Below are 20,394 nucleotides of genomic sequence, written 5' to 3'. Positions count from 1 at the left end.
AAAAACACCACCATAACTATCTAACTGTTTATACTTTATAGTCTCAATTCAAATATTTCCAAACAAAATCACTAGAATATATAACCACTCTTCACTCTCTTTTCTATATACATCACTTCTTCAAATTCACATCATATGAAGATTACCTATATTGTAATACTTAAGTAAGTATAGTTCTATTAATCAATCCAATAATATATTTTTCTCTTGCAGGAGAAATTCATCATTCCAGACACCATCCGACAAGGGGCCTGATTTGTTGTTGCCTTGTTTCCCGCTGCTTTCTCAAGAACGTGTCTGAAACTTTTATATGAATACAAATGTCATGTCCTACAGTTGTATCATCCACAGGCTTCTTTCTAATTCATCTGAAGAGTGATTAATATATTCTAATGATTTTGTTTGAAATATTTGAATTGAGAGTATAAAGTATAAACAGATAGTTACAGTGGTCTTTTTCTTTTTTGACTAGAGCAGAAAGACGAGGTGGAAACTATTTCACCTGACTAGCTCTCATTCTCTTACTGTCCTTCTAGACTCCCACAGCTCCCTAGAAGTTCAAATACATAATTCACAGGAGCACTGCCAATTATGATGTCTCAGTCACCATTAGTAACCATGCAGGATTCCTGCACTCTGCCATTATTTATGTTACTGTATGATATCCTGATTTTTAAAAGCATGCAATTAGAAAGGAAGATTTGTATTCACTTACCGTGAAGATTACTTCTCGGTGGTTTGGAAGTGGGTCAGTCTTGACTGACGGGAAGTAGCTCCTCCTCCTCTCCAGGGTCGGTCGAATCAGACGATCCTCTAGGGGGGAGGGCTCTTCCCTGGCGAACCAGTTCTTTTCCAAGCCCTCTGGACTCTGTCGCGTTTGCTCGGTCTCTCCGCCCCAGTCACTCTGTCAATAAACTGAACACTAAGAAACAACAACATTTAACATCAGCATAACCCCTTTTAACTCTACAACTGGGTGGGTTAGACTGACCCACTTCCAAACCACCAAGAAGTAATCTTCACGGTAAGTGAATACAAATCTTCCTTTCTCCGGTGGTTTGAAAGTGGGTCAGTCTTGACTGACGGGATATACGTCTAGCAGTACTAATATGGGTGGGTACACAGTTACAAGGCGTGTTGTAGTACCCGTCTCCCAAACACCGCCTCGGCCGAGGCCATTTTGTCACCTTTGTAATGCCTAGTAAAGGTATGTACTGACTTCCAAGTGGCTGCCTTGCAGATTCTATCTAAGGACGGAAAAGTTCTATATACTGCCGAAGTGGCCGCCCCTCTCAGAGAGTGTGCTGTGATTCCACCCGGGGGCTCCAGTTGTCTAGACCTATATGCCAGTATAATACAGTCCCTAATCCATCTACTCAAAGTGGACGTAGTCACTTTTTGTCCCATTGTGCGCTGTCTAAAGGAAATGAAGATATTATCCATCTTTCGAACATCCTTCGTTCTATCTATGTGATAGCTAAGCACCCGTCTCACATCTAGCTTATGCCACTCCTTCTCTTTCTCATGTTTAGGATTGGGGCAGAAGGATGGCAGTACAATATCCTCCCCCCTGTGGAAGGTGGAGTTTACTTTCGGAATGAATGTTGGATCAGGTCTAAGCACCACTCTATCATTATGAAAAACACATAATTCTGGGTTCACAGACAAGGCCCCAATCTCCGAGACCCTCCTAGCCGAGGTGATCCCCACCAAAAGTAAGGTCTTAAAGGTCAGTTCTTTAAGAGGACATGTCGCCAATGGTTCAAAAGGTCCCTTCGTGAGAGCTTTCAATACAACATTCAGATTCCACGTAGGGAACCTATGAACTTGAGGTGGGTTGAGAAGTACGGTTCCTCGGAGGAACCGTTTAATATGTGGATGACTGGCAAAGGGCCTTCCCCGTATCGCAGAAATGGCTGCTGTCTGTCTTTTCAGGGTACTGGCACTGAGACCTTTATTCATTCCTTCCTGAAGAAAGCATAAGATTTCTTTCACCGGAGCTGTCAGGGGATCAACTTCCTTCTGATCGCACCATTTGTGAAATGTCTGCCACGTCCTGTTATAGCTTCTATTTGTGGACTTCTTTCTAGAAGCCAACATAGTTGTTATTACACTGTCCCCATATCCTAAGTCCGACAGTTGTTGGCGCTCAACCTCCACGCTGTCAACTTCAGTGTTGCTGGATCTGGGTGTAACATCTTCCCTTGAAAGAGAAGATCTTCCCATTGCGGTAGGCTCCATGGCTCCATTATCGAAAGGTGTTTCAGTTCCTGAAACCATGGCCTCCTGGGCCAGAAGGGGGCAATCACTATCACCTCTGCCTGTTGCTGTATTACCTTCTGTAACACTCTGCCGAGTATTTTCACAGGTGGAAAAGCATACAGGAGAGCCCTTGGCCAGTCCAAGTTCAGTGCGTCGATTCCTAACGCCCCTTGATCCTTTTGTCTGGCCATGAATTTTGGAAGTTGCGCGTTTCTGCTTGAGGCAAATAGGTCTACTTCTGGTGTGCTGTACTTCAGACACAGCTGCTGAAAAATCCTCTGATTCAGCGTCCATTCTGCTTGGTCGACTGTGTTCCTGCTCAGCCAATCCGCCATCATATTCTGCGTCCCTGCAACATGAATGGCTTTTATCGATTTCAGATTCCGCTCCGCCCAGAGCATGATCTCCTCTGCTTCTTTGTTCAGGTCTCTGTATCTGCTGCCACCCTGCCTGTTCACATATGCTTTGGCTGTGGTGTTGTCTGTCTGTACAAGTATGCGATGTCCCTTCAATATCTCCTGAAGGTTCTGTAGTCCCAGCTTGATGGCCCTCAGTTCCAACCAATTTATGCTGTGTTCTCTCTCTTCGGCTAACCACGTTCCTTGTGTTATTTGGCCCCTCGCATGTGCCCCCCAACCGATCAGACTCGCGTCCGTGGTCAGCACCCTTCTTTCTGGTTCTCTGAGTGGAACGCCGGCCTCGAATCTGTTCGGCACCAGCCACCAATCCAAGTCTTCCTTCAATGTCTCTGTTATTCGTATCTGTCTGCGTTCCTTGCGTGCTATGTTCCTTTGGAAAGGACGTAGAAGCCTCTGGAGAGGTCTGGCATGGAACCTGGACCAGGTTAACGCATCTTGACAGGACACCATCATTCCTAGAAGTTTGGCTAACAGCATGATCTCTACTTTTGATTTTCTCTGAATAGCCTTTATCAGCAACGTAAGCTTTTCTTGTCTCTCCTGCGAAAGAAACATCCTGTCTTTGATCGTATCTACGATCACTCCCAAGTGTGTGATCCTCTGAACAGGTGACAGGTTGCTCTTGGTCCTGTTGATTACAAAGCCGTGACTCTCCAGGCAATTGATGGTCTTCTGAACGGCTTCCACCCCAGTCAGTAGCGAAGAAGACTTTATCAGCAAGTCGTCCAGGTATGGAAACAGGCAAATGCCCCGCATCCTGAGGAATGCTACCAGGGTCACTAATACCTTCGTGAAGACTCTGGGGGAGGACTTGAGTCCGAAAGGAAGTGCTTTGTACTGGAAGTGTTTTCCATTGTACGCAAAGCGAAGAAATTTCCTGTGCCTGTCTCGAATGGGGATATGCAAATAGGCCTCCGAGAGATCGATGGATGCAAGGAAGTCCTCTTTCTGAATGGCTCCCGTGATTGATCGTAACGTCTCCATCTTGAATTTGGGCGAGATGATGAATTGATTCAGCCAGCGAAGATCCAGGATAGCCCTGATATCCCCGTTCTTCTTTGGCACAATAAAAAATACTGAGTACACTCCCCTGTTCCAATGTGGTGTCTGTACTGGTTCTATGGCCTTGATTGTTAACAGATGCTGAATCGCTCCCATTATGTGCAGATGTTTTGACTTCAGTGGGTTCTTTTGTATATGAATCATCCGATTTGGGGGTAGAGAATGGAATTCCAGGGAGTAACCCCTGGATACTGTTTCCAGTACCCATTTGTCCGTAATCGTCCTTTTCCACTGTTCCGAAAACTCCTGTAGTCAGCCTCCAATCGGTATATCTGCTGGTTGCCCATAGTCATGCCTGTTGTGTCTTCTTGTGTCCTTTGACTTGTTGACCGGATTTGCGAAAGGAGAAAGATCTGTTGTCATTTCTGGATCTCGGTTGCCATTTATTCCTGTAATGTCTCGTGGCACCATGTCTGAAGGGGCGCTTGGGGTCACGAAAGGAGTGCCTATCTTTAGCTTTTACATCCTTTTTCTTGGATGGTAATACTTTCTTCTTCTCAGTATCCTCCACTAGGTACTTGTCCAAAGCTTCTCCAAATAGTTTTGTTCCCAAAAACGGAATCGCTGCTACCTTGCTCCTGGCGGGAGGGTCCACGTCCCAGTTCCTCAGCCAGGTGTTCCTTCGAGCCGCAACATTGAATCCCATTGCTCTCGAGGACATCTGAAACGCGTCGAGGGTAGCGTCAGCTGCAAAGGCAATAGCCAAGGCTATCTTCTTGACTTCATTCTTGACTTCTTTTGGCACCTCTCTACCTGCTGCAGCCAGGTTAGATGCCCAGTCGAACGCTGCCCTGGCAAATAGTGATCCAGTAGCCGAAGCTTTGAGTGACACAGCCGAGGCCTCAAAATCCAATGCTTGTTCTATTTTCTTGTCTGAAGAGTCCTTGGGCATTCCTTCTGCGTCCATGGGCAGTACGGATGTTGTAGCCAGGCTGGTTACTGGATCATCCACCACCGGCAGTTTAAGTTTCCTAGTAGCTTCAGGGGCCAAAGCGTAAAACTTATTAAATACGGATTGGTAAGTCTTAGGTTTGGCTGGGTTCTCCCATTCCTTCTTTAAGACACTATGAAAAATTGCTGGCAAGGGTACCCCTGTGTTAGGTGATCCCACCTTAGGAAGCACCTTTTCTAGCCCCTGAGGAAAGGCTGGGTCTAATTCCTCCTTCCCCACTTGAGTCTGTGTAATTTCCAGGGTTCTAAGAACCTTAGGGAGAAGCTTGGGGAAGACCTCCTGGGGGAAGAGCCTGGTTTGAACAACATCACCATTGCCTTCTTGTTCATCAGAGAGTTCCCCTTCCTCACTGTCAGAGCCTAGTTCTGAGTTCTCAGATTCTGACTGCATTTCCTCTGACAGGCTAGAGTCCTCTAGGAGGTATCTGACTGGACCCCTGCCTTTTTTGGTCTTGGGGGGGACGAACAATGTTTGAGTCCAGGTCTCTTGCGTGACACAGGTGTAGATTGATTTTTCTGTGATGACCCGTTCTTTAACTGCGTCCATCACCTCCTTAAATCCCTTCTTAAGCTCTGTTCTTATCCATGTCAGAAGGTTCTCCTTAGCCTCTGGGCCTGAGACGTCAGGTTGGTTACCCTCCTGAGTTAGGCCCATGAGACCCTGTGAAGACTGGGTAGAGGCAGGGGAAGTGGATATATCTAGACCCACAGCTCTGTCCGAAACTGTGCTGGGTCCCTCCATGCCTGCTTTGGTCGTCATTCCCGCCAAATAATACTCTCCCGCCTAAAGGGAAAGGTGGGGGGGGGGGGAAAGGGGAAGAAACAGAAAATGAAAGGGAAGCCCGTTAGAACAAACGAGTAAAAACCTCTGCGTCAACAGGTTTTCTTACTCTTTTCCCCTCTGAAGCAAAGGCTATCCCCTCTTCCCAGTGCCCACAAGGGGTCACTTACCGGGCTGTGGAGATATCGGGGGTCTTTTCCTGCCGCTGCCGCCGTTGGCGTGCTTCCGCGGCGCGTGTCTGCTGAGTTCTCGGCTGCTCGTCCCTGCCCTTGTAGCCTCCCTCCAGTCGCTGCGCTGCGGTAGAAGCGTTCCACAGCCAAGGGCGTTCAGGCGCTACTGCCGCTGTTCCAGCTCGCCTCCGTCGCCGCGCTCGCTGCAAACTGCAGCTCTCAGCTTTTGGCGCCAAAATGCTGCGCGCCTCCGCCGCTGCCGTGTGCACGCCGCCGCAGCATCCAAAAGAAGGAGGAGAGGGGGGGCGCTAGAATTGGGGTGGAGAGTCAAGCTCTTCCTTTTCTCCAAGGCAGCCCTTCTTCTTCTTTCTTCTTCTTCTTCTTCTTTTCTTTTTTATTTTAGGATCAGTGCTCCAGGAGCACAAAGATTCGACACCCTGCAGAAGCAGGGCCGGCAAAAAACTGGTTCGCCAGGGAAGAGCCCTCCCCCCTAGAGGATCATCTGATTCGACCGACCCTGGAGAGGAGGAGGAGCTACTTCCCGTCAGTCAAGACTGACCCACTTTCAAACCACCGGAGAAAGGAGGCTGACAACATTACTTTATTAACTCACATTCAAATGGTGCAATCCAGCCAAAATTAAGCATTTTATGTCCCTCTGACTTCAATGGAGCAGCTATGCACAAGGTTAAATCTCACCCATTTAATACCAATCATGTCAAAGCTGGCTATATCCACAAGCCATCGTGAGTGGGAAGTCCAGAGCAAAACACTCAAAACTGGGAGTGAATCCTTACTTCCAGGGTAATGGTTCATTGCCACCAGCCTCTTTGACTAAATTCTCAGCTGCGGAATGAAGTGCCACAAACCCACAGCCAACTCAGGCTTGGGCTGGCCTCCCCCTACCCCGAGGTAAAACCTTCTCCTCAGTAAGTTTATGAAGCTGTATCCTGGGCTGGGCAGCCTTTGGTAGCGTGGTAGATATTAAGCTTCAGACGTTCTTCTTTGTCCCACCCTTAGGAATATTGGTTACCCAGCCAAGTCTTTATAGGGGACAGATCAGGGGTTTGTGCTTCCCTTTATCAGAAACTGACACATGAGGCATGGGGAGATTCCAAAAATATAACTGAAGGTTTATTAACAGAAGTTGAACTTAAAAGGCAGGTAGGTAGGTGTTTGAACGAAATGACAGAAAGGTTTTGGTATAACAACTTCACTAGTGTGAGGCACAATACATTCAGTTACAGGCTGCTTTTAGAGGTTCACACTGCTTCACAGATGTTACACTTGTCAAGTAAAAAGCACAGCACGACTTTCCCTCCTCTCTAGACTTAAGGGCACTTCACAGAGACAGACCCTTCCCAGATCTTGGGCAGATGTTATAGCTGTGAACTATAATCCTGTTCCTGGCCCTGAAGGGGAGACTCCTTGCTACCTCCTTCCTTGGCCCTCTATACTTCCCAGATCTATTGAGTCTATGTAGGGGGTTTATGCTGGTTTTCCCCACTTTAGTCCTAGGACTGTAAGTGCTTCACAAAACACAGGGGACTTTCTGGCTGACCCTCACTGGTCAAAAGCCAGGCTCCAACTCTCCTTCTCACTCAGCAGTTTTCTCTCCCACTCCCAACTGACAGCTTCCCCCCAACATTCCATCCCCAACTGCCATTCCAGGACAGCCACAAAGGGGGAGGAAACCTGTCAGTCATAACCCTCTGACTAGGAATCTCAGCGTGTAAAGCTGAGTTCGTCACAGCAAGTTACCAGCCCTACCAGGTTTTAACCAAGAAGTCAGCCCTGCCAGGTAGGACCCCTGCAGACTGAGTTCCAAAACAATTATTTAGGCAGCTATAGCCAAACATTCTAGATCAGACTCTAGCATTCAAATTCCCAAGGCACATACAAGGATATAGTCAAAGGAGTTTTATTAACAGGAGTGCAAAAGGGTACAGATACAGAAATGTGCAGACAGTTAAGAAAACAACATATACTAGATAACTAAACCAAAACACTTAAACAGGCTTTCAGTCTCCCAGTCCAAGCTTAACTTTCAGGCTGAAACAAAAGTCCAAAGGGTTCCAAAGTCTCAAGATCCAGAGACAAAAATCCTGGACTGGCACCAATTCTGGTGGGCAGGTCCAAAGTACAAAAGGAAATATCAGAAATCCTTCAGCAACACACAGAGCCAAAAGGGGATCAAAGGGTGTAAGCTAGAATGAGGACCTTTACTTTTATCCAAAATTGTTGCAACTAGCCTGATCCCAATTACCCAGTCAAGGGCAATGCTTGTACTCCCACTCAAGATCCTTTGCTAATATGATGCAATGAAGGTGCATAACCTTGAAACTATGATCTCGTTGCACCCAGCTCTGAAACTGCAGAGTCATGACAACTTCACAGGCTTCTATCAGACTGGAACCCTGTCCTAAACCAAGAAATGGACTAGGCCAAGCCAGTTTCTTTACAAATGGGATTGTGTCAAACTACATATGACACTAGAAATCATAATAAGCTCTTCTACCATGCAACAATATTACTGCTGGTGCCCCAGCAATTTGTACTAGGCCATGGAGCTAAAATGGAAGGAGTGGCAATAATGTCCTATCTCTAGGCTGCTTTTATCTCTGTATTTAAGAATTAAATTCAGATATCAGATATCTGTTTTCTTCCCCACATGGAGCTAAAAGCAACCCTGAGAGAGTGGGTGTTTTCAAGTGGTGAAACAGTAGAGAGAGCAGGGTATAGTTAAATTCCTTCCTTCCCAGTTCTATGGTCCAAATTTGCATCAGAACTCTCACAGTTGGGGGCGGGGGGACTAAATGATTGTATGTTGGGAGATGTGGCAGGTCTGGCAGACACCTCTCATCTACAATGAAGACATGGAAATCACTGGTCACATTTTGGACCCTAAGGAGTTATGTCCCAGTCTTGTTCCAATCTCCCCCCTAAACAGGAAAAAGAACCTTTAACTTCTTCATCTGCAAAAGCAAATAGAGATCTATGGTTTTCTTGTTCCTCTGCCAACCAAAGAACGTATTGGTCACTAACATTTTCCTAACTGAATTAATCCTGGACTAGGGCAAGCCTTGGAAATCTATCCTATTGTAGTAATGCAAAGCAAGGTAGGTTTTTACCACCTTCACCTTGTACCTTGGTATGAGGAAATTGGGTTTCTATATAAGTGTAGGATGACCTCATTAACACCACATTCGTATCAACAAAATTTTTGCTCAAAATTAAAACCATTACAGAAAGGAAAAAAAAATATTGAACAAAACTGTCTAACAAGTACTCGGGGGAGGGATAAACACTGTCCCTTGTCTCTAGGTTTAAAATTAACTTCTAGAACAGTGAATTAATATGTAAACAAAGTAATCTTAAAACCTTACCCAATTTCAGTTTCTTCCTTTTTGTGCTAACTCTTTTAAGGTCTTGAAGCCTTATTTCTTTCAGTTAGGCTTTCCTAGAATTCCAAGCTAAATGAGGTGCCAAATGATCTTACTCCATTTAGCTGGTGGAAAAATACTACTCTCAGGCTTTTGGAAATCTACGGCTGATGCAGCTATCCTCACGCTTAATTTTTTTAAAAAAACCCTCATTTTGTTCCCTTGGCTACACACTATTAACATACCAATTTCTTCACAACCAGGCAGATTAAGATCTAGAAAAATTTGATCTTTGCTTGGCAGGGAAGACTTCTTTGGGTTAAATGCTGAGCATAAACAGAGTGCAAAATAAACATTCCTCTCCCAATTCTATAGATTTTAAACACATTACTTGCAGGTGAGGTGTTATTTTACCATAAGGGATCTGATCCCATAACTGCAGCATCATGTGCCTCACAGCTCTTTATATTCTGTTTGTTCATAGTGCAACAGCCAGCATATTCAGTACAAAACGAGTTTAATATGAAGAGTTAGAATTAGAATGTTTTAGTGTTTTGCTTTAAGGAAATGTTGTCATGTCTGAAGAGCTACTTTTTCTCGTATCTATAGATTCTTATTGATTTTTTTCAAAGTTTGCTATTTTTAGCATTAACACAAGAGCTCTGGGAAAACAGCAATATCCACTTTTCACTGCTGAAGAGATTTTACAACAAACATCTTAGTGGATGTAAAAAACTACATATATCATCTCCCAGAATATCTTTCAAAAGCTGGACTTTTTTTGGTGCATGCGGGTCACATCATGCATTTAAAGTGGCACACACAGCTACAAATGTATATTGGCCACATACTTCTGAATGTATGCTGCGCATGCAGTAATACAAAGGTAGAACATCGTACAGGGAAAAAAATAATCAACCTATTTTAATATCATTTCACAGCCGCTAGCTTTTCCTTCAGACTTTTAAAGAACTGCACTGCATGTGCCAAAAAAGGATGTATATAAGTAACAGGCTGATAAATGAGAGTTAATCACAACCAAGTACACAGCAGAGTACAATATACCTCTGTTCCTATGTGCTGTGCTATAAAAAGAAAAGAAAAACACAAGGAGAGCTAAGGGGAGAGACTGCATTTCTTTATGACCTTATTTGAAAGATAAACTCCTTGGGGAAATACAATTTATTCAGATTATCAAGACCCTGCTGTGCAAATCTACAATCTGGGAGCCCACTACAGAGATCAAAAAATATTTACTTTATTCTGCTGGGTATAAAAGCTCCTAATGAATGCATAATTAAGACAGAAAAAGTGTATACAGCTTCAGAAATTCCATCGCTGAGCCAAGCCATTAATATCCAAGGCATCATACCCAGTTGTTACTCCACCTGCTTTGTATTTGGATTGCAGACAAGCTGTAAATCAAGGTATTATATGAGTTCCAATCCATAATGCCTCCCCTTCCCATAATGCGTATGCACATACAAGAGAGAAGGGATGTGTGCGTATTTTTAAAAATTCTTTTTCTGAGAGAAAATATCCAAATATCCAAAATGTGTCTGTTCACAAGATAGCGGCTAGAGGAACAAAATTATTCTGTTATGTTTGAAAAGCAGAAATGGGTCCACCTTGACTGACAGGATGTTACAATAATACATGCTGCCTAATAAATAGCAGGCAATTTACTGGAACTAGGGTGGAAATGGTCAACGAAATAACATTCCTATAAATATTTTTCAACTCCCAAACAGAACTGTCCAAACTGACAAACCAACAGTATCTTGTAAACAGGTTCTTAAACAAAACAAACAAACAAACCTAAAACCTACACTGGAACTCGCAATCAAGGAAACTTAGAACTAGACTGCCTCTGATTTGCTGGGCTGAGCACATGGATTAGAGAATCAGTTGCTTTAAAGTCAACACAATCTTTAATATTTCATAATCTTTTGCTACATCAAATCCTTATTAATTCTAAAGAAAAATTACTGCAACCTTCTGTGCATGGAATCATGCACTACAAATAGAGATACTTCTTTGGGCTCCATCTTCCATGATGTTCTTTAGTATCATGATTTATGAAAAACCTGGAAGTGGCATCTCCCACTAATTTCAAGTGGGATTTATGCAAGATAGTTTTCCTATGTGGTGCTTTTAGTAGCCTAGTACAGATAAGTATGCCAATTACTTAACCACAATTGAAAGATCAGAAACTACCTCTACTCAGAATCCTCTACCTTTTTAAGGGTTAAACATGATTAGCTGTTTTTATTTATTTAGATATTTATACTCCAATTTCCCCCCAAATGGCTTATAACACAATTCTCCCCTCACCCATCTTATCCTCACAACCTTTGAGATAACTTAGGCTGAGAGAGAACACCTGGTCCAATTCACCCAGAGAGCTTCTCTGGCAGACCAGGGATTCAAACCTGGATCTCCCACATGCTATCCTGGTAATTCTGACCACTACACTACATATTGTATGTCTGCACCCAGTTTAATGCTTATTCATGATTGACTTTAATCAGTTTTGAGAATGAACATCATACACTGCATCATTTTAAAGTTATACTGGTGTAACATTAACCATGCTAGTGTTAATGATGCTAATTTTGGTTAACACTGGAAAACAAGTTGTGACTCAAGTTGAAATCCTAGATTCAATATGGTCCAAAAGAGCCATCTAGAGCATATAGGTTCTTGACCTCTGGGGCTTACATGCAAATAATGCTTTATTCTACATTTCTCATTGGGGTAACTGGCCAACTTAAAACTTTTTTTTTACAAAGGACAACCAGCTTGGAATATATTTTCTTCTTGTTATTGAAGTACACAGCCATTAATAGAGAGGGACCCTCTTGTAATAATTCTCTGATTGGTAGCAGTAGCCACTGACATCATAGATAAAGCTTTACCTGGTACTGGTTAGATCTACTAACCAATCTCACAGAGGCTTGCTTAGGTCAGGTTCCATTGGCCATAAATATGTGGGAGCTCTGAGGTTTCCTTTGTTCCCATTTTCAAACAGTGTGACATCTGGAGACTCCAAGACCAGTAGGCAGTGGTTAAGGACTCCTTAAACATCTTGGTACTGCCAGGAACTCAGTACTGTCAGTATATGGTTTCATTTTCCCTTCAGGATTTCCTTCTTCCCAAGAGACGTGAGGAGAGAGGTATTCACTTTAGGCGCCACCGCCTGAGACAGCCATTTTGTGGTGCTGTTCATCATCCTCTTTCAAAATTACAAAAGTGTCCACAGGCTTATAAAGGTTGGGGAATCTCTGGTCTACTCTGATGGGCAGCAGTTTGAACAATAAACTCTTTGTTCCAAGCATCTGTAATGTACAGAACTCATAGTAGCTTTTTGTCATTCTATATTTTCACAATATCTGATACTTATAGTACAACTATTATCATATGGGGATCCACAAAAATTTTTGATGCTGGAAATGGGCTTCATACTCAAAAAGGCTGGGAACCTCTGACTGACATAAACCCACTGGGAGAGCTCATCTGGGGATTTGTAGCAAGATGCATATCATAGAAAAACCTCATGGCAGACTGTGATGTGTGGTTAGGGCCTTGGTTAGAAAACTGCCTCATGGCAGACTGTGATGTGTGGTTAGGGCCTTGGTTAGGAAACTGCCTCATGGCAGACTGTGATGTGTGGTTAGGGCCTTGGTTAGGAAACTGCCTCATGGCAGACTGTGATGTGTGGTTAGGGCCTTGGTTATGGTGTGTGGTTATGACCCTGGAGCAGTCAGTCTTTCTCAGAAATAATCCTTCTCCCAGGGATGCTGTGAGGATAAAGTTGGAAGATGGAAAACTGCTGCCCTGAACTTTGAGGAGAAAAAAAGAATAAAATCTAGCAAATAAAATATTCTGTATTTTGCGAAAACTTAAATATTCCAGTAGGAACAAACTATTCAAATCACACAGGAAATCTGCATAATTTATGCCAAATACAAAACATTTGCTGATGTAGAGTTTCCTTTTCCCCTCATATATGTATTTGTGGATACAGTGTACTGAATCCCAGGGACTGCCTAAAAGCAACACCAATAATCACTTCTCTTTTAGGCTACTGAAAGAAATGATCAGGAATCACTCAAAACCCAGCAAGCACCATCTGAGGCTGAACTTATTCTTCTCCATCTTAACCTCTCTCCATAGCTTTTGGATGAGAAACAAGATTTAAAAGATGAAGGCTACTCATTCTTCAGAAATGTCTATTAACATGGATAAAAACCAATTTAAGAATTTTGTGTATGTGGGTGGCAAAGAGCGGGGAAGCTGAAATAAAATATTCCTCCATTTCTTTCCAAGAGCTGAAGAGGCGACATGCATCTGGTACTCATATTTCTATTCTCTCACATTAGAGCAGCAAGTCTCTTCTTTCAGGTCACGTCTCCTACATAAAAGTGCTAAACTAATGCCGTTTAATGACAAATTAATGTCCATGAATAAAAAATACACCTCTAATAGCATAGAGTAATTTGCCATTACAATATCATCATTGGACATGCCCCTGGTTTAATACGATGTATTTAATTCATAACTTAATGAGTGATATATAAAAAGAGAGAGATGAACCCTGCAATTACATTTATGTGAGTCTGTCACCTTATTTGTAAAACCTTAGAGTCATTTACATTCAAATTAGAACAAATGAGTGATTTCACAAAGTGCAATGATAAATGACCACTGCTGCACAAGACAGGGCTGTATTTCCTGTGAAACCGTTAACAGTTTCCCATTATTTGTTAAAAATTACAATGCATATTGCCCAGTGTTGTGTGAATAATGACTTTTTTACTGATTAGGTCAAAAGACTAATATGGAGCAAAATAAATAATTTCTTTTCATTTTTTCCCCTGGATTCTTTTTTCCCCTTGGTGTATTAATTTATTCATACTAGTGGACTCACACTGCCACCTACTGTTCTGTCATGAGTACTGCAGTAATGTCTACTAGTTTTTTTTTAAGTAAAATGTACAGTAATTTATAATCCTTCAGAAGCAAATGCTTTCCACTTCAAGTAACTTCTCTGATGCAATACTGGTTGGCAATGTCAGTTCATGTAAAACTTCCACTCCCCCTACACACATTAAAGAAAGCACTGATGACCAGATTTATTTCAAAGTTCATTGAGCTCATGATTCCTCAGCATAGGACACCAAGAAACAGCTCTCTTTAAGAGGTTACACCTGGATGTTTGCATTCAGTTATTCACATAAGTGGAACAGTTATTCCAGATCAACTGCCATAGACAATGCAGTTCGTAAACACTTCTGCATCTGGAAGAAGTAAAAATGGCAAAGATGGAGAGAAACCACACATCCTCTGGAAACAAATGCTTTGCACAAAGGCTTGCCCTGCAGGTAGTTTTTGTATCACCTATCCCCCCCCCCCCAAGCACAACACTCTTCCATGGAAAGGCAAGTTACAGGTCCAGATGCAACTCATAAAATGTTAAGTCACTAAGCATCCATTTTTATGTGGAAGCCACTGAAAATGCTTCTCTGTGATATCCGGCCCTGAATGACATGTTACTGAGCGACTGAGATGCATGCAGATATCAGCTCTACGGAAATTCCTCAGGAGCTGATTTAAATATTCAGGACAATCACATGAAAATTCCCCTTATATTGATACCACTTCAGAACGCAGGAGGAGGAAATTACATATTTGCAACTGGGGGGGGGGTGTTCTCCACATTGTCAGTCATTTTTTTTACTATTATTTCAGCCCATAAGTCATAGAGAAGCGGGGGGGGGGGACCAAGAAAACACAGTTATAACAATATCAATAATGCTATTACCACATCACTCTAGTTAGTACATCAGCCCTTCACATAGAAAATTAACATGTCTGCAAGAAAACCCAGACATGCTAGTATTCTTCATGCAGGGATTCTCCAGAATGGGGACCAGATAGCCAAAAGCTCTGATTACTAAACTTCAACAACTTCTCTTTTTGTTTACTTGAATCAACTTGGTACAGTAAAGAAAAAATCCAAACTTTTTAAAAGTAGAACATTCCCAAATATTGCCTTGAAGAGGAATGTTCACATCTGGTTAATTATCCACACATTCCTTCCCAATCATGAGGGAGCAAGAAGTTGAGATTATGAGACAAACAGGATTTTAGCCTTGCAACCCACAACAGGAAAAGTGTTTAAGCCTTTTCCTGTGCCATTCCGTAACCCAAAATGACCAGGGAGAGTGCTGTTTTCACCACTAGGCACCACTTGTATACTGATAGAGGACTCCTAGGTTTTGCCAAGAAGAAAATTGTACACTCTCAGGGCCATCTCACTTCAGGAACGCAATGCAGGTATGCTGGAAGCGTAAGTATCCTCTCCCTGCACACCATGGTCCTCATCTGGATTAGTTCCATACATGCCTGAGAATTAAGTTCTTGGCATGGAACTTGCTACAGGCAGCTGACGATTCAGCCATAGGAAGAACCTGGGGGAAATGCAATACATCAACTCAAATCAGTCAGCTGAAATCAAGGGAAGTTTTCTCCTTCACCTGAATGATTCATTCACAGTAGTACAGAATGCCTTCCCTTAGCTGGAGCAATTCAGTGCAAAGCTTAGTTATTTTTTTCAAGATTTACTTTATTATTTATACATATCCTACAGTTCCTTGGACAGCTCAGGCCTATCCCACTCAGCATCTGGTCAGATTCACATCCCCTTTGCTTCAGCTAAACCAAACCAGGTGCCCCCAGACCATTAACTGAAAGAAGCGGCTCTGGTATTCCAATTATTAACAAACAAACCATGTTTTAAAGACTCTTGCCTTTCAGGCCTATGTTGGAAGAGGCTATATGAGTGCAAGTGCAATCAAAAGCACCAACAGGACATGTGGATCTGTGCACTGAAGGATAGTCTTTGATCAGATTAATGTTGAACCCTGAATTATCCTACCCATACAGACTTCAAATGCATCATAAGGTGATCCCCAGTGTCTAATCAGCATTTCCTGTCACACTAATAAACACTCCTGGGAAGTAAAAGCCCTACACTCTCCTACCAATAATAATTCAGATAAGAGGATATAAAAATGCTATTTCTTCCTAATTAAAGACAACATCTCATCCTGCCGGATTTACCTGTAGCTGCTGCCATGATAAATTCTTGTCCTTCTCAAATGTCAAAAAGCAGGCAAGGAAACCTCTTCAGCCCTTCCTCAGCCCTTCACTGCAAAAACTAGAGAGGAAACTAAACCCTACCAACCAACCAGCCCCAGCATAGTTCAGGGTTCTTCCTTAAGTTATAGTAAATCGCTATGAGAAGTGACTGAAGGGCATTCTGGGCAACCAGTGGGTGTGTGGAAGTTGTGGGACGTCTTGCTCTGTGTGCATTCAACAAACCCTCAAGATTCAGCTCCTGGCATGCACGAGCAAACACTCGGAAAACAGTCCTTGGGGTAGTCAGCCCTCCTAAACTTATTTTTCAAGGGACTTGCGTGCCCAAAGACCCTATGAATTTGCCCTGATAAAATTACAGTGCCATCCTAAGAATACTTTGCTGGGAGTAAGCCCTACTTAATAGACCTCGGTAGAATCTGAGCAGACCTGCTTAGAATTGCTCTCTTGGACACTCAAACCAACAGTCAGCCTTAGTATCGAGAGATACCCAGTCTCTTGTTTCCATGTGTATTTGGGGTGGGGTGGGGTGCAGAAGAGAACACTGTTTAGAATGAAAGAACTCTTCTGTTCCTGAACAGGACCTCTGTTCGAATTCTACTGTTGGAGAAAGACAGGCATCATACTCTAAATAACTTCTCTTGAAAAACAATTATGGTTTGTTAGCTGGCAGGGAGGGTGATGAGGATGAAATACGAGAGGAAGCAGTTGTGTACCTTATCCTTAATGACAGTACAGGCATAAGCCAATGTACATTCATTCTTCCTCCACAAACCAAAGAACACTCACTTTTGTTACAAAAGGCTGAAGAAGAAAAATCACTTCGGAACAACTTGATGTTGGGAGGGGCTTTTACTGTAACTGTGCAATCTAAATTGTCACTATGGTTTACAAGGCCCTCTGAAGGACCTTCTTAACATCTCTGACTACTTATGCAGGAAGTATTAGGAAATTTGGCCAATAAGCCAGCCAGCCACACTCACTCTCACTCTCAGGTGCGCACACATACCATGTCCCCTCTAAACAGTCTGTAACAGAGACAGAGGGCAGGGAGGGCAGGAACACATCAATATTCAATGAAACAGGAGAAAAGGCCTCTTTAGGAACCCTCTGCCTGACCTGAAATCATAGCAAGAGAATTCTCTTGCTGCACAAAAGCAGCCACTATGATTTCAAGACAAGCAGAGGCTTAAAATGAGCAGTTATAGATTTGCTTGCTGAGGCTCTGAGATTACAAGCATCCTGCCAGATCATAGAAAAATTGAGCTTTCTTCTCCCATCTTCACAGCAACCAGGCCTGGTAAATTTTGTTCCCCAGCTCTCCATTATCTGCAGCCCTGCTGACACCACTTGTAATTCACAATAAAGTCCCATTTTTAAGCCATAATGGTAATCAGGGATTCAGCCCACCCACCCACATATCTATGCGTTTCATCTATCTATACAGCTACAAACAAAACCATTTCTCACCTTCAACAACAGCCATAATCATGGTCTCCCAGCTGCTGTTTATTGCATCGCTGATGATGTTTATCCTAACCTCATAGATGATCTCGCATGCAGCAGAGACTTGGGAACAAAGTTAAGAGTGAAATCCTAAGCAGGGTTACTCTAGTCTAAGTTCATTGATTTCAATGGACTTAAACTGGAGTAACCCTGCTTGGGATTTCACTGTAAAAGTTACGAAGTAAAGAGAAGTATCTCATCCTTACCTGGATGAGATAGTGGGAACATAAACTAAGTAGCTCGAGCAGCTGCAGATGACTGCCTGCAGCAAGCACATCCGGGATCACTCCTGGCTCCAAGAAAATCTAGATGGGGAAATAAAAATTAAAGTTGTATAAGCCCATCAAATGCTCAGAAATATGCCATTTACAACTAGCAATTTTTGCAAAACTCTAAACAGACAAAAGAAGATAGGCATTTTGTTTGAAAACCTTTGTGCAAAGAAATACTAGATGGCCAACACATGTTTTTTTACCACTATGGTGGGAGGAAGATGGAAAACTTACCACTCATGTATATCTGTAGCGAACCAAGGACAGGATACTCATAAATTACATATACAAACCACAAGACTGTAAGGGAGCTCACTGATACAACCACTAAGCAGTAGCTACTTTTCTCTTCAGGCTTTGTATCCTTAACAGGAAAATACTTGAGTTGGATTTGTTTACCACATACTGAGCTGAAACCTTTGTCAGAGCTATTGTCCACCCTTATGGGCCTTTGTTCAATATGAGCTTGAATAAGAATGTATGCTTGTCCAATTTGTGTGCATAGTCAGTCTGGTATTTTATTTTTTGTTCCTTAATTTGCACATACTGGCATCTACATGAAACCTTTAAAATTCACTCCTTTGAGCGCCTGTAAGGGCTAATAAATGGGGTGTGCATATTATAATAGGCATAAAGTTCTCAGTACTCATATTTAACGCTGCTTGGCATTCAAAAATAAGCACTTTCAAACAAACAACAAAAAACAGCCTTTTGATTGTGACAGATGAACATCCCAAGTTGAAGGAAAAGGGGCAAACAGAAGCAGAGCAATACTGTGAGAACTCTTATTAAATATCCTGGTGCATATATATTCTCTCCAATATGCAGTGATCATGGGCTGTAAATTCAAAATTCAAAAATTCGTATCAGTTCTCAAGTTCACACTATAAGGGCATCCAAACATCATGCAAGCTAATTCTCAGCTTGGCTCCCATATAAAACTATTTACCAGAGGTAAGAGAAATCTCCTGGTATATTTCAGAATATGATTGTAATTATGTAAATGAGTCATAGGGGGAATCTTCAAAGACGTGCTCCTTCTTCTAATACTTCCTTCTCATGCAGTTCAAAATTAAACACTACCACCACAAATGATAATTTGTCATTTTGTCAAAATTACAAACGATATCTATTTTCTTCTCTCCAAACCAGGGCCATTTCCGCACGGCTTACCTTGTTCTGGAAAACAGCGAAATCGCACGAGAAGACGCTGTTATCGCATCTTCTCACATGATAACAGCGTCTTCTCACACAATAACAGCGTCTTCTCATGAGATTTCACTGTTTTCCGGAACAAGGTAAGCCGTGTGGAAATGGCCCAGGATTAAAGTGTGGTCATGATTTTTTATTTGGACCACACAACAAAGAACAAGTGTTTATTTTTTGTGTCATGTACAAGGGGGATGTTTTTTCAGGTTGTTTTAAGCAATGTGATTCATCATTACATCTCAACCAAGCCAGTGTAATATGTCAGCATAGAACTACCTGCTCTCAAAGCAGTTAATTTTAAAGGTTTCATGTAGATGCCAGTGTGTACAAATTAGTTATTGAGGAGTAACTATAGTAATATGAGGGCTCATTCTTTCTCCCATATAAAACACATTGAGGATCAAGGTGTCATTATCAAGCATGAGTCATACAAGGTGCTTCTCACAATATTTATTAGTTGTATAGTACATTGTATCAAATATATTCTCTCTCATTTTCACTTCAAAACAACAAAGGCCAATAACATTTTAACACAGTTTGGGGGAAAGGATCATTTCTTTTTAGTGAAGGATATAAAATTTGTATGCAGAAGCTCAGATTCTGACAGCAATTTAAACTCACCACTATTATTATTTGAATTAATTAGAATCTACCTATTTATGCTATAGGCATGAGTGGGACAACAGTCAACTTCATCAGATTAACCAAGTTTACTGAAGTTAGGCAGACATAAATGTGCACTGTTCAAAGTATACTGAAAGACCAAAATAAACAGATAACTAAAGAAAAAAATCACAAACAGCAATGCTGGAATACTCACCATTAATACAAACTAATCTAACTATTAAAAAGAACTTTAAATATAAATAAACCACCACAACTGCTGGAGCACTAAACACTAATATAACTGCTAGTCAAATGGAATTGCCACTATTTTTGGTAGTAGGATCAAACAAGAAACATTCAATTTTGTTAATGAATTTTAATGAATCCTACTTCTGTTGAATGGGAATAATGAACCATATATCCTCACATTCATCATGTTTTTATATTCACTCCTGCAACACCAACTGTAGTCACTAGAGGTCTCAAGAAACCCACTTTATATAGAAAGGAAATGTTCACTGAATACATAAATGAAACAGAGAAAGAAGTGTAAAGAGAAATGAAGGATTAAGATTAAATGTCATGGTTTCAAAAACACATTCCAAGGTGGCA

At 42.0% G+C, this 20,394-nt stretch overlaps 1 protein-coding gene across 1 annotated transcript in view; it reads right to left on the bottom strand.

Annotated features, from left to right (window-relative positions):
• The window catches only part of KLHL32 (kelch like family member 32), a 118,527-nt gene that overhangs the window by 59,779 nt on the left and 38,354 nt on the right, over positions 1-20,394 (bottom strand). Inside the window, exon 5 of the mRNA XM_054996654.1 lies at positions 17,902-18,000. Coding sequence (XP_054852629.1) covers positions 17,902-18,000 — 99 coding nt within the window. The remainder of the gene's footprint in view (positions 1-17,901; positions 18,001-20,394) is intronic.

Source organism: Eublepharis macularius, chromosome 1, assembly GCF_028583425.1.
Source record: "Eublepharis macularius isolate TG4126 chromosome 1, MPM_Emac_v1.0, whole genome shotgun sequence".
Lineage (NCBI taxonomy): Eukaryota > Metazoa > Chordata > Lepidosauria > Squamata > Eublepharidae > Eublepharis > Eublepharis macularius.
This window is presented reverse-complemented; position numbering and strand designations above follow the sequence as displayed.